Source organism: Phocoena sinus, chromosome 11, assembly GCF_008692025.1.
Source record: "Phocoena sinus isolate mPhoSin1 chromosome 11, mPhoSin1.pri, whole genome shotgun sequence".
NCBI classification, from domain to species: Eukaryota; Metazoa; Chordata; class Mammalia; order Artiodactyla; family Phocoenidae; genus Phocoena; species Phocoena sinus.
Window position 1 is genome coordinate 55855278 of NC_045773.1, and position 16218 is coordinate 55871495.

Here is a 16218-nt window from a genome sequence, read left to right on the forward strand (position 1 = left end):
CAAAATACTAGCAAACAGAATCCAACAACACATTAAAAGGATCATACACTATGATCAAGTAGGATTTATCCCAGCGATGCAAGGATTCTTCAATATATGCATATCAATCAATCTGATACTCCATATTAACAAATTGAAGAATAAAAATATATGATCATCTCAATAGATAATCCAACACACATTTATGATAAAAACTCTCCAGAAAGTGGGCATAAAGGGAACCTAGCTCAACATAATAAAGGCCATATATGACAAACCCACAGCAAACATTATTCTCAATGGTGAAAAACTGAAAGTATTTCCTCTAAGATCAGGAACAAGACAAGGGTGTCCACTCTCGCCATTATTATTCAACATAGTTTTGGAAGTCCTAGCCACAGCAATCAGGAAAGAAAAAGAAATAAAAGGAATCCAAATTGGAAAACAAGAAGTACAACTGTCACTGTTTGCAGATGACATGATACTATACACAGAAAATCCTAAAGATACCACCAGAAAAGTAGTAGAGCTAATCAATGAATTTAGTAAAGTCGCAGGATACAAAATTAATACACATAAATTTCTTACATTCTTATACACTAACAGCAAAAGATCAGAAAGAGAAATTAAGGAAACAATCCTATTTACCACTGCACCAAAAAGAATAAAATACCTAGGAATAAACCTAGCTAAGGAAGCAAAAACCTGTATGCAGAAAACTACAAGAAACTGATGAAAGAATTCAAAGGCAACACAAACAGATGGAGAGCTATACCATGTTCTTGAATTAGAAGAATCAATATTGTGAAAATGACTATACTTCCCAAAGCAATCTCAAAATTCAATGCAATCCCTACCAAATTACCCATGGCATTTTTCACAGAACTAGAACAGAAAATTTTAAGATTTGCATGGAAACACAAAAGGCCCTAAATAGCCAAAGCTATCTTGAGAAAGAAAAACGGAGCAGGAGGAATCAGGCTCCCTGACTTAAGACTATACTACAAAGCTACAGTAATCAAGACAGTATGGTACTGGCACAAAAACAGAAGATCAATGGAACAGGATAGAAAGCCCAGAGATAAACCCATGCACCTATGGTCACCTAAGGTATGACAAAGGAGGCAAGAACAGAGAAAAGACAGCCTTTTCAATAAGTGATGATGGGAAAACTGGACAGCTACATGTACAAGAATGAAATTAGAACACTCCCTAACACCACACACAAAAATAAACTCAAAATGGATTAAAGACCTAAATATAAGGCCAGACACTATAAAACTCTTAGAGGAAAATGTAGACAGAACATTCTTTGACATAAATTGCAGCAAGATCTTCTTTGAAACACCTCCTAGATTAATGACAATAAAAAATGAAAATAAAAACAAAAATAAACAAATGGGACCTAATGAAACTTAAAAGCTTTTGTGCAGCAAAGGAAACCATGAACAAGACAAAAAGACAACCCTCAGAATGGGAGAAAGTATATGCAAATGAAGCAACTGACAAAGGATTAATCTCTAAAGTATACAAGCAGCACATAGAGCTCAATATCAAAAAAACAACTCAATCCAAAAATGGGCAGAAGACCTAAATAGACATTTCTCCAAAGAAGACATACAGATGGCCAAGAAGCACATGAAAAGAGGCACAGCATCACTAAATAAGAGAAATGCAATCAAAACTACAATGAGGTATCATCTCACACTGGTCAGAATGGCCAGCATCAAAAAATCTACAAACAGTAAATGCTGGAGAGGGTGTGGAGAAAATGGAACCCTCTTGCACTGTCGGTGGGAATGTAATACAGCCACTACGGTGAACAGTATGGAAGTTCCTTAAAAAACTAAAAATGGAACTACCATATGATCCATCAATCCCACCACTGGGCATATACCCAGAGAAAACCATAATTCAAAAAGACACATGCACCCCAATGTTCACTGCAGCACCATCTACCATAGTCAGGACATGGAAGCAACCTAAATGCCCATCAACAGAGGAATGGATAAAGAAGATGTGGTACATATATAAAATAGAATATTACTCAGCCATAAAAAGGAATGAAATTGGGTCATTTGTAGAGATGTGGATAGATCTAGAGAGTATCATACAGAGTGAAGTCAGAAAGAGAAAAACAAATATCGTGTATTAGCACATATATGTGGCATCTAGAAAAATGGTATAGATGATCTTATTTGCAAAGCAGAAATAGAGATACAGAAGTAGAGAACAAATGTATGGATACTGAGGGGGAAAGGGTGGTGTGTGGGGGAGGAATGGGTAGATTGCGATTGATCTTATACGCTACTGACACCATGTATAAAATAGACAACAAATGAGAACGTAATGTATAGCACAGGGAACTCTACTTTATGCTCTGTGGTGACCTAAATGGGAAGGAAATCCAAAAAAGAAGGGATACATGTATACGCATAGCTGATTCATTTTGCTGTACAGTAGAAACTAACACAACATTGTAAAGCAACTATACTCCAATAAAAATAAATTTGAAAAAAAAAAAAAGGACAGTAGTTGCCAATCAGAGGGGTAGGGATTGGGCTGGGAGAGGAATGAATAGGTGGAACACAGGGGATTTTTAGAACAATGAAACAATTCTGTATGATTACTAAAGTGGTAGATACATGTCACTGTATATATTTGTCAAAACCCATAGAATGTCCAACACCAAGAGTGAACCCTAATGTAAACTATGGACTTTGGGTTATAATGATGTGTCAGTGTTGGTCTATAGGTTGTAACAAATGAACCACTGTGGTGCAGGATGTTGACAGTGAGTGATGCTGTGCGTGTGTAGGGCAGGGGGTATATGGGAACTCTGTACTTTCTGCTTAATTTCATTATGAACCTAAAAGTGCTCTAAAAAATTAGTATATTTAAAAATAAATAATTCAGAGAAACAAGGGTAGAGATAAGGACATCTACCCTAAAATGTAGAATATATAAAAAATATTCATCCTACAAATAATACAAAATCCTAATGCTGAGTTATAAAGAAACTATATGAGTAACAACCCTATTCATTTAAAAAATACAATTGAAAATAAAAAATAATGAATTTCCTATATAAGAAAAAGTTTTCTAGATCCAACAGAAGAATCACTGATTTGGAGTAATAGTTAATACAACAAAAACACGGTAACCAAATCATGTGTATAGGACATGGAATTTTGTTTTACTATGACTGGGTCTATATTTATGTATCATTGACTGACCCTGTAGATTTCAACAATGAAACAATTGCATCAAACATAATAGTGGGCCAATTTCTGCAGGGTAGGAAGAATTTAGGCCAAAAAAATTAGTAGTAATTATTTCTAGGTTGAAAGAATGAATTTTGGGGGTAAAGAAATCCTCAAAGTTGCTAGAATGAAATAAGTGGTTTGCCTCTAAGCAACTAACCTTTTGTAAAATATCTGAATAATGGTTAATTACCTCTCAAAACTACTTTGAATACAGTAAGAAGCTGAATACGTCCTAGAATCCACCCTGGAAGCTAAGCAGGCACGGGACTAAACTGCTTATTTTGGAGACAGTGAAGAGTGAGTATGCAACGAGTGAGCCCATGATGGCAAAGACTGAGCTCCTGGAAGTCTGTTCGTGCCTGTCAATTTGGGCTACTTCAGGCACAAAATGACAGTCCTTAGGCATATGGCTCTCTATAATCAGGCCGAATTACACAAATTCTGCATGCAAAAATCATCAGACTTTCAGCTAGAAAATGGTCTGTTCCTGCAAAACTGATTAGATATAACCCGGCTCAAGAGTCTCTGGACGAGTAAGAATGCCAAAGGACCCAGACATAAACACCCTGGCACACACAACAACGGCAACGGCATAGTTCCATAACTTAGTGAGAAAGCAGGATATTGCTAGTGTAAAATGGTTGTAATGTAACTTTTAAAGGTAACAGATTATATTACTTCAAAATATTAATGTTTAAAAAAACTAAATATGTCAAAGTTTATTCTGGTTACACAAGAGAAATGTACAGCCCATGCAAAGTGTAAAATTGTATTTGTGACAGTAAAGTGAGTTCAACCTTTATGGCTAATAAACAGAGACATTATATTTTCAGCACAAAGAATAAAATCACATTTGTGGTAATAAATGTCTTTTGACCAGAGTAGTTTGCTTGTCATTCTTTTTCCACTCTTTTCAAACCTATTTATATGCTTTAAAATCTAAACTTAGGTGGCTAGGTTAACAAACTTTTTTTCAAGTAAAATGTTTTTACATATAAGTTTTCAAAATATATATATTAAACTTTTCCACAGGATAAAAAATATCACTCTTACTTTAAAATTCAGTTAGCACCAAAGACCAGATCCTCCCATAGAATAATCTGTTTTAGAACTTTAGGTGGATAAAATGAGAAGGGGCCTTGTAAGATAAAAAAAATTCTTATGATCACTAAGCAGAAAATTTTTTTAATATATTTGTTTATTGAAAAATCATTTCCATGCAACTATTACATTCTTTTTAGAGTTAAAAATGTGTTCTACCTGCTATATGCCTTATGATCAATTCATTAAAAAAGCTATCCATAAACCATAATATTTATGGTTCAAGAGAACTTTCCTTGAAAACGACTTGAAATATTATAATATTTTTTCACCTAATTAAAAACGTTGAAGATTATTTTTCTATCTCTGCCTTGAATTTATTTAAAAATAAAACATTTTGAAAAATACTTTGTTCTGAAATAATATAGCACATCCAAGTAAAAGTTTCACTCCAGGAATATATTTTAAAGCCATGGCTTCTAATTTTGAAATACATGCTTTGAAATACACAAGAGGACCTATGTAGAAACGCTAAGAACAAAGATGACAGAGCGCTAATTAAAACACCTACATTTAAATAGACTGCATGTTTAGTCTTGGAAAATAGTTTCAGAGGGCAAAAATGCATACTATTAACCAATATAAGAATGATTTTTCATTGGACAAAGATATACTATTTTCCTATGAAAAGGAGAGAAAAGTTTTTTAATGTGCAAATATATTTTGGAAAGCATGCACCTGAATAAATCCTTATTTTGAGGTGGTAAAGAATAAAAAATCACATGTACCCTGTTTCGATAGGCAGCACCTTTCCAGTCTTTGCTCGTGAGAGTATCCATAGAGGAGGTATGCTTCTTGTAGTGCACTTTTATACCACTTCTTTTTATTCGTACATTTTCCTGGCTAAAGAAAGAGAGAAAAATAATAAGATTCATGTTTAAGCTTATAATTTTGTTTTAACATCGACTTGATTTAGCTGTTGAGCTGGAACTAAATCTAAGCATTGTACAATATATTCCTTAGATTTTGTTATCTAATTATTATTTTATTAGTATTTTAGAATATAGCAAAGTTGTGGAAAATTTGCATGTTAATAACCAAAAGGGTCAGAGTCTTAATTCACTAAAATAATATTTTAATATGATTTATCTCCTATTTAGAAAGTTACAAAAACTTAAGACCACCAGTGTAACAAAGTAGTGACTATTAATCTATTTTATCAGAATAATGTTGATTCCCTTTTAAGTAACATAGCAATGATAATGAAATGATAAAAACTGAAAAGCCTAGTTTCTTATTGTAGTAAATAAAATTAATTCCATTCACATCTAATAAATGACTGTTTTCAGGCATAGTAAGCGCTCAATAAATGTTATTCTACTTGAATACGGTACTTTTTCTAAATGTTTATTTAGTTTTTTTCTTTTAGTTCTCTATTTTTTTTTTTTAACTTTTTGTTTTATATTGGAGTACAGTTGATTAACAATGTTGTGTTAGTTTCAGGTGTACAACAAAGTGATTCAGTTATACATATACATGAATCTATTCTTTTTCAAATTCTTTTCCCAATTAGGTTGTTACAGAATATTGAGCAGAGTTCCCTGTGCTATACAGTTGGTCCCTGTTGGTTATCCACTTTAAATATAGCAGTGTGTACATGTCAATCCCAAACTCCCTAACTATCCCTCCCCCCAACCTTCCCCCCGGTTACCATAAGTTCGTTCTCTAAGTCTGTGAATTTGTTTCTGTTTTGTAAATAAGATCATTTTTATCATTTTTTAAAAAATATATAATTTGAAAAGAAAAATAGAGTCAAAGAATCTCTAGGTTAAAAATGACTATAAAAATGATCTGGCCCAGTAATTTTGCAAATGTTATTTTAGAGCTTGCCCCAAAAAGGTTTTTCTAATGTTTATAAATGTTACAATTTATAAAATACATGCCACCATTTTCTTTTTGAAAACTTCACCATCAAAAAGAATACAGGTGTTACACTGCATGTGGTGGTCCTGGACACCAATTTATTTGGTATAAAAGCAATGAAAAAAACGTATCAAACAAAAACCTAGTTTTGTATACAGAATATTTAAATTTCATTTATTAAGTTATTTCTTAGGAAAAAGAAAAGATAGGCGGATACAATTCAATGAACATTAGAAAATTTAAACTAACTTAAGAATAATTAACATTTACAGATTTAAGACATTTCTGCAACTCAAATGTTGTAATGATGCTAAGAATTAACGGGTAGTGAAAAATCACCTGTAAGCTGTTATAGCACTAAACAACTGAAGTTAAGGAAATTTCTTGAGGAAAACCAATGTGATACATTGCTAATATAAACTGGCAAGTTTGGGGAACTAAAAAGCATTTTTTAAACCTGTGTCTCTGAATCTTTAAGAATTTATCAGTAAGTATGTGCCACCTAGTGGTAGTAATACAATTAAACATCTTCTAAAGAACTCAAAAAGTTAAAGACTCTTACTTTATAAAGAATTCTGAATTCCAGAATAAGGCTCAGCTATGCATTGTATTTTTTCCAACTAGTTTGTTCTTTAATTGAAGTGATTCTAAAAGTGTAGAATGTGACTCCCTATCCATCCCTAGTACTGAGTGTTTCTCCCAAAGACACCCAATATTACCAGTTTTTTTCAGTCTTCCAGAGACATGGTATAGTACCTACAGGCATTTACATCATTTAAATATCTGCTTTTACAGACTGCTATGAATTGTTATATACTTTGAGTTTTTCTATTTGTCTTTCAGATTGCTTCATTTATGGATTTATTCAACATATTCTAGACCCTTGGGATCAATCACTGAAGAAAACAGACAAAGCTTACATTCTAACCAGTGAAACAGACAATCCACAATAAGCATAACAAATAAGTTAAGGCTACAGTTTAAGAGGTTATAAATACTATGTAATAAAGAAAAGATGAGGCAATAAAGTGGTCAGGGTAACTGTCATTGAAAAAGTGACAACTGAGCGAAGACCTAAGGTAGGTCAAGGAGTTAGTCCTGTAGATGTCCAAGGAAAGAGCACTGCAGGCAGAGAAAAAAGGCTTTAAGATAGGAGAATACAAGTTTATTCAAGAGGCATCAAAGAAGGGAAGGTGGTTGTGGGTGAATGAGGAAGCGAGTAACAGGGAATGATGTCCAATAAATTAACAGGGGCCAGGTCATGGAGGTCCTTGCAGGCCATTGTAGGGATTTGGGCTTTTACTCTGAGTTAAACAGGAGCCATTACAGAGTTCTGAGCAGAAGAATAACATTTGACTTGATTTAACATTTTACAACAATCACTCTGCTTGCTTTGATGAGAACAGATTATACAAAGGCAAGTGTAGATGTGGATGACTGGCTACTGCAATCATCCAGGCAAGAAATAATGGTGGTATAGATCAGGTCATAGCAGCCACTGTGGTGAAAAGTGGTAGGATTCTGGATATACTCTGAAGGTAGAGCAAAAATAATTCCTTGACCAACTGAAGATTGGTTAAGAGAGAAAGAAAGGATGACTCTCAGGCTTTGGGACTGAGCAAGAGGAGGATGTGATTTGCCATCCACTGAGATGGGGAAGGCTATCAAGGAAGTGAAATGGGGGGTGGTGGTGGAGATCAAGAGTTCAGACATGCTGAGTACGCATTATGACACCCAAGCGAAGGTACCAAGTAGCAGTTTGGTAAGGGAATTCGGGAGAGAGAACTGAACTGCAGATAAAATGTAGGAAACATAGACACACACACACACGCACACCATATTTAAAGGCAAGAAATTAGATGAGAAAACCAAGGGAATGAGGATATAGATGTATGTATATCCAAATACGTAGTATGGCATGTACCATTATTTATTTTACAAACACCCTTGTGATGGATTTAAGTTTTTTCAAATATTTTGCAATATGAAACAATGCTGCAATAAAAACTTTTTTGTCTGTATGTCTCTTTACCCTTGTGAAAGTGTATTGAAGCATAAATTCCTCAGATGTTGAATGACAGGTTTATACATATTTTAAATTTTGGAAGCTTTTGTGAAATCACTCTTGAGTGAGGTGGTCAAAATTTACCACGCCATGAACAAATGCTTCCTCACACTCTGGAGAACACTTCCATTACCAAACTTAGATCTCTGCCAATATTTTTAAGGAAAAGATTGGTATTTCCTTTTTATTATCATTTTCCATTTTTTTGAATTCTGTAATATGAGCAATTTTTCATAGTTTTTCCAGCTTTACTGAGATATAATTGACAAATAACTGTGTAAACTTAAGGAGTACTACACAATGACTTGATACACATACACACTGGGAAATGATTACCATATAGGGTTAGTTAACATATCCATTAGCTCACGTTAAAACCTTTATTTGTGTGTGTGGTGAGAACATTTAAGATCTACTCTCTTAGCAACTTTCAAGTATATAACACAGTAATTAATGTTAACTATAGTCACCATGCTATACATTAGATTCCCTAGAACTTATTCATCAATTTTTCATATTTTAAAAAGTCATTTATATTTTCTTTTCTATGGAATGACTGTTCAAATCCTGTGTTAATATTTATATTGGTCGTTTTCTCATTGATTTGTAAGAGGTTTTTATATATTAAAAAATTGCCCTTTGCTATATGTATTGAGAACATCTTCTGTTAAGTTTATCTTTTAGTATGTTTGTATTTTCTTCTTTGTTCATTTAAATTTTTCATCCTTCTAGAACTAATTTGGATGTGAGGTGTGAGGTATAGCTTCTGCTTCATTTTTTCCTAAGTAGCTAGCCAGTTGTACATACATAATTTATTAAACAATACAACTTTTCTTTAATTATTTGAATATAACCTTATCACTATTTTCAAGTACTTTTGGACTGTATATTGTTCTATTAATCTATCAAATAACTGTTAATATCAAACTGCTTTAACTACTAGAGTATTACTATAATTTTATATTTATAGGTCTAACTCCCTCCTCTATGTTTTATTTTCTTACAAATGTTAGAATTTGACCCTTGAACAACACAGGCTTGAACTTTGCAGCTCCTTTTATATGTGGAGTTTTTCACTAAATAGGTACTGCTGTACTACACAATCCACGGTTGGTTAAATCTGTGGGTGCAGAACAGGTGAACTTTGATGGCCACTGTGAAATTACTGCAAGTTACAGGTGGATTTTCAACTGCAAGCGGGTTGGCGTCCCTAACCCCCAGGTTGTTCATGGGGTCAACTGTAGGGTGGGGTTTAAGTCCTTTTTAATGGATGTGGTACATATATACAATAGAATATTACTCAGCCATTAAAAGAATGACATAATGCAGTTTGCAGCAACATGGATGCACCTAGAGATTATCATATTAAGTGAAGTAAGTCAGACAGAGAAAGACAAATATCATATGATATTGCTTATATGCGGAAACTTAAAAAATGATACAAACGAATTTATTACAAACAGAAACAGACTCACAGACTCAGAGAACAAACTCTATGGTTACCGGTTGGGGAAGCGGGGGATGACAGATTGGGAGTTTGGGATTGACATGTGTACACTGCTATACATAAAATAACCAACAAGGACCTACTGTATAGCACAGGAAACTCTGCTCAATACTCTGTTAATAACTTAAATAGGAAAATAATTTGAAAAATAGATACATGTATAATGTATAACTGAATCACTCTGCCTGTACACCTGAAACAACACAACATTGTTAATCAACTATACTCCAATATAAAATAAAATTAAAAATAAAAATAAATAAAAATTGAGATTGCATAAAATTAATTTAGGGAGAATGGACATCCTTCCATATTAAATCTTCTAAACCAAGAAGAGGATTTATATTTTTCCATTTCCTTAAGTTTTATTTTCTGTCTCTTGGTAGCATTTTAAAGTTTTATTCATATAGATCTCTTATGTGGTGCTCCTTAAACTTACTCCAGTACATTATATATGCTTGTTGCTATTATAAATGCTATTTATCCCTTCATATTTTCACATTTGTTACTGCCTTTAGAGTAATTTTACAACTGCCACATAACTGAATCTCCCTATTGTTTGTAACAGTTCTTCTGTTGTTTATAATAGTTTTATTTATAATAGTTTTTCCATTTGACTTCTACAGGTTTTCCAGGTAAACAATAGTAACAAAACAGAACAGAGACAAGCTTTTAAATGTCATAAGAAGGAAATCTTCAAGGCAGCTCTGTAACAGATTTCCAAGGAGCTAAAAGCTTATGAAGTCAAGGATTCAGATCAATGACTTCAGATGAGACTACAGAAAGGGCTGGGCATTCTTCAAATTCCAGTAAATTCTTTGATCCCAAGAGAGAATATCAGGGACTTCCCTGTGGTCCAGTGGTTAAGAATCCATCTTGCAACGCAGGTGACGCTGTTCCTATCCCTGGTCAGGGAACTAAGATCCCCACACGCTGCCAGAGCAACTAAACCGGCTTGCGGCAACTACAGAGCCCACATGCTCTGGCGCACTGCATGCCACAACTAGAGAGCCCACGTGCTCTGGACCTGCGCGCCACCACTAGAGAGCCTGCGTGCCCCAAGTATGAGCCTGTGCACTCTGGAGCCCGCATTCACGACTAGAGAGAACCCCACGCACCACAACTAGAGAGGAGCCCCTGCTCTGCAATGAACAGCCTGCGTGCTGCAAAGATCCCGCATGCCGCAACTAAGACCTGACACAGCCAAAAAATAATAAAATAAACAAATAAATTTTTTTAAAAAAAGAGGGAATATCATATCTTTCATTATGTTATATTGCTTTGGCAACTGGAGTTTTCTCAATCAGTTTATTAAATTTAGGGTGGAGGGGGAAAATAATCATCATAGAAAGAGAAGGAAGACATATAGTCTAAAATTTGTGTGAATTTATGAGCAATGAAATAAGATAATTCTGATAGATGTGTCTTGATAGATGAATAAGCATGTAATATTTGGAGTAAGGACGAGGTTTGAGACTAAACAGATGGTTAGGCAGGGAAAGATAGTACCCTATGTCTGAGAAAATTCCTAGCTGTATCCAAATTGAAGTTTGTAAACTACTTTCCTAAGTGATCTTGTCCAATCAAGCATCACTGGCTATGACTGAGAGCCTCAGTACCATTTTCATATTCCTAGGGTCTGAGGAGGAGGCTGAATGTCCCTTCTCAGTAACCTTCCAACTCACTGAGCATGCTGTGTGTTATCACCATATACTAATACGAAGTGGCTACATTCAAAGAGAAGAATACCTATGTATTTGTCCACCCAGTAAGGCCAGTAAAAGAAATCTGCAATCTGGCAGAAATTCATATCATCTGTTGCTTTCTATTTTAAGATTGCTTCTCCACATAAAAATTAATCAAGATATAATCATCTGGAGCTGTAGCAGGATAAGTTTCACTTCTCAAACTCAAATGTGTGAGCAATGTCACATTACCTTCTTTTCGCTAAATAAAATTGAATGTGACAGCCGTTGTCCAACAAGGATAAGAAATTTGATCTTGCTCATTTTTGGGCCACCCCTTACTTTCTCTATGTTCCTGTAAATTGGAAGGGAATACATGGTGCCCGAACAGCGAGGACAGATCATTACTCCTCAACGCATAAGGCTTTCATGAATAACATCTGTGTTCAAGTCCCTTGAAGTCAGGTAATCGAACAGCTTCCTTGCCATGCCTGGTCCAAAGGATCCTTTCCAAGGCTGTGAACCTTGCCAGCATGGCTTCAACCTCCTGGTGCACCTCGTGCCCTTCTTCTCCAAAGTGTTCCACTCACCAGGGCACCGGCAGACCTCTGTCCTCTTCCATGTCTGAGGGAATCTCTTCCTTGCCTAGCTGCTCCTGCCTGCCCTGTTCCCATTACTGCCCACCCTCAGGGAACTCAGGTCAAGACAGGTAAGCTCTGCTTTAGATCCCAACAGAAAATGCCCCTGAGACATGAGAACATGAGGGGCCTGACCACTTTTTGGAATAAGTGAAAGGGAAAAATATAATCAAAACAAGAATTATTATCAACCAACCACTGGTATCTGGCTGGCTGTGGGGAAGGATTTCCTAGCGCATGGACTCTGCAGATGGAGTCTTTCCTCCCCACCCCTGCTCCTTCACTCTACCTGCCTGTGTCTCTCCCTTCATTTCTCCCCATGGCACTCGTCAACAACTAAAAAAAATTTACTTGTTGACTATGTGTCTCATCCCACTAATTTAAGTCTCGTGACAGCATTTAAGTTTTGTCTGTTTTGATCACTTCAGAGCCTAGAATTGGTAGAAATAATAGGAGCTCAGTAAATATTTTGGGTATTATAAATAGACATTTTTTATTCAGGGTGGCATGGGGAAAGCCCAGACAGGAAATTGGGGATGAAACTAAAAGGCTGGGCTACAATCCTGAATTATGTTATTATCCCTAGAAAGGTAAAAGAAAAATGTATAAGCATGATGACTATCTAGCATTATAATATGGTGATATTACTACTAAGATGATATTAAACTTCATTTTTTATAAGGATGCAGATCTTTAAAGTACTTCATGAGCCACTGATTTATCCTATGATATTAGTGGCATTTTTTTCTTGAAAAAAAAAGTGGGCCTAATTTCAAGTACTTTGAATGTTATGTAAAAAATAGTACTTAATTTTAAAATTAAATTCAATCAAATGCTTAATATAACCTATTTGGGGGGACAGTAGAGCCTCACTAAAATCCGTACAATATAGCATTTACTATCCAAAATTATCAATTCAAATTTTGATTATATAGACATAAAAGTTAGCTGCAAATAAAAGTATTTACAATTTAGAAAATTTATCTTCAGACATAATGTTGAGCATCTATTAAAAATTTGGAAAACTGGAATCATAAGTACCTAGATTGCTTTATTGGGCTTCATAAATTCATTGAAATGGCTTCAAATATTGACAATTACTTTAAGTTATTTCATTACTTTAAGTTATAATATGCCTTTAGAAACATGGGGAGATTAGTCACAGATTTCATAACCTAAAGAAATAAAAATAATTTTCCTTCATAATACATCTCTGCTAAATGTTTGAGGATCAACATCACCACCTATTATAAAGTCCTCTGCCTGGGGATTCGTGTTGACTGCTGCTATTTATACATTCAAGCTTCCAGTGCACCTCGTTGGCTCTATGATGCACCCTTCTAAATATTTACTATCGGGCCAAAGCTATTGTTTTCACTTAAAGCAATCCAACAGAAAGTTAATCACAAGGCTATCTTGTCTTCCTTAAATTGGATTTCTCCAACAGCAACCAGTAATCTCGACAGTAAGAACATTCCCATTCCTTTGATGCCAACTAGAAGATAGTCACAGCCACCCCTGTGAACCACACACGCCTGGGCTTCCTAACACCTGTCTCCCTTCTCACCTGCCGTCTTTAACATAGGTTCTGGATTATTTAGACAGCTCATTCAAATTACTGAACACTTGAAGCAATAATGCTTTCAAAATCATAAATAGGAATTTGCTTACTCTAACTCAGCAGGATTTTAAGGTCAAAATAACTTAGGTCCCCCACTTCCTATACCACTAGAAAGTGTGAACCAGTTAAGCTGACACCCCCCAACCCCCCAAAAATGTTCTAGCTCTGTTTAGTCTGATCCTTTACATCAATTTGAAAGATAATACCAAGAATGCAATGAGTACTAGGAGAGAAATTAGGCAGAAAAGAAAGAATAAGAAAATGTGAGAGTCAAATCTTTACAGTGTGATTCCATTACTTGGCTTGAAACACTGGGAATTACCAATGCCAGGGCCTGAGCATACCCTGAACCTTGATGGGGGGAAGTGGAAGGAAGCCAAGTAGTTTTAGGTAAAACAGCCCCAATGGACAACTCAGAAAAATCACAGGCAGTATAGATAAGCTCCTTATTAACCTAGACCTTAACATACGTTTTCTAAGTATTTTGAATATCTAAGTTCTTTTCCTACCAAGATGGATAAACAACCACTGCATGTTGATTTTAAAGAAGACCCAGTCTAACATTTTAGGCTGGTCTATTATCTCGACTGACATCATTTAGAAAACAATTTTTTTTTTGCGGTACGCGGGCCTCTCACTGTTGTAGCCTCTCCCGTTGCGGAGCACAGGCTCCGGACGCGCAGGCCCAGCGGCCATGGCTCACGGGCCTAGCCGCTCCGCGGCATGTGGGATCTTTCAGGACCGGGGCACGAACCCGCGTCCTCTGCATCGGCAGGCGGATACTCAACCACTGCGCCACCAGGGAAGCCCCTAGAAAACAATTTTTATACAACCAATACATTTGTCATTTAGTGTGTGGACCTGAAACCAGATTTTGAGAGAAGGAGAGAAAGAAACAGGGCTCCAGATATCACAGCAGGGAGACAATGAGTCACCACCAAAGAGAGACGCTAATTAAAGGGACAGGGGAATCTAACATCACAATTTTGCTAAAGATTTGCGTGGCTTCTTTAGCACCACAAACTCATAAATACATTAATAAATTTCACAAAGTAAACATAATAAAATAATGTATGTTTCATATATCTCTTTTTTAGCTAATTCTAGTAAACCAGAAAATAGGTATTATGGTGAGAAAATCGGCTATACAGTGGTTCTTGAGCTTCACTGAGGAACTGTAGAGATTCTCAGCATGCTCCCCAGTATGCAGGTTCAGGAATATATATTTTTAAAGAGCTCTATGGGAGAATGTGATGATGAGCAAGTTTGGGAACCAAAAACAGAGTAAAACAAAACAAACCCTGGCATCAGGATACCAACGTTAATAATAACCAATTATTTCTAAGAGAATTACAAGGGAATGAAATAATAAATACTAGCTTTTTTTTTTTTTTTTTTTTTTTTTTCTATTTCCATCCTTTATTAAGCAAGAGTGTTCTCAGCCTTCAATAAAACCAGCCCAACTGCAGTAAGTATTAACATGATTGAGCTTTGATTATCGCAATATTTAGGTTAAGACTCATGCCACAAAGAGTCTCCTACAACTTTGTGTTAACTATGAAATCATTATACTACATTATATTTTAGATTTTTTTTTTTTTTACCACTGTACAGTGGGGTCTCCACCCCACCGTGTGGAGACTTTTATTTTATTCTTTTTTTTTTTTTTTTTTTTTTTTTTAAACATCTTTATTGGGGTATAATTGCTTTACAATGGTGTGTTAGTTTCTGATTTACAACAAAGTGAATCAGCTATACATATACATATGTTCCCATATGTCTTCCCTCTTCCGTCTCCCTCCCTCCCACTCTCCCCATCCCACCCTTCCAGGCTGTCACAAAGCACCGAGCTAATATCCCTGTGCCTTGCGGCTGCTTCCCCCCAGCTATCTACCTTACTACGTTTGTTAGTGTGTATATGTCCATGACTCTCTCTCGCCCTGTCAAAACTCACCCTTCCCCCTCCCCATATCCTTAAGTCCGTTCTCCAGTAGGTCTGCGTCTTTATTCCTATCTTACCCCTAGGTTCTTCATGACATTTTTTTCCCTTAAATTCCATATATATGTGTTACCATACGGTATTTGTCTTTTTCTTTCTGACTTACTTCACTCTGTATGACAGATTCTAGGTCTATCCATCTCATTACAAATAGCTCAATTTCATTTCTTTTTAAGGCTGAGTAATATTCCATTGTGTATATGTGCCACATCTTCTTTCTCCATTCATCCGATGATGGGCGCTTAGGTTGTTTCCATGTCCTGGCTATTGTAAATAGAGCTGCAATGAACATTTTGGTACATGACTCTCTTTGAATTTTGGTTTTCTCAGGGTATATTCCAAGTAGTGGGATTGCTGGGTCATATGGTAATTCTATTTGTAGTTTTTTAAGGAACCTCCATACTGTTCTCCACAGTGGCTGAACCAATTCACATTCCCACCAGCAGTGCAAGAGTGTCCCCTTTTCTCCACACCCTCTCCAGCATTTATTGTTT

The 16218-nt window shown here is 35.6% G+C and overlaps 1 protein-coding gene across 3 annotated transcripts in view; it reads right to left on the reverse strand.

Annotated features, from left to right (window-relative positions):
- Nucleotides 1-16218, reverse strand: part of ZCWPW2 (zinc finger CW-type and PWWP domain containing 2) — a 151907-nt gene that overhangs the window by 47118 nt on the left and 88571 nt on the right. For all 3 annotated transcript variants that reach the window (XM_032647904.1, XM_032647903.1, XM_032647905.1), the window contains exon 4: nt 5075-5189. In XM_032647904.1, the coding sequence (XP_032503795.1) occupies nt 5075-5189 (115 nt within the window). The remainder of the gene's footprint in view (nt 1-5074; nt 5190-16218) is intronic.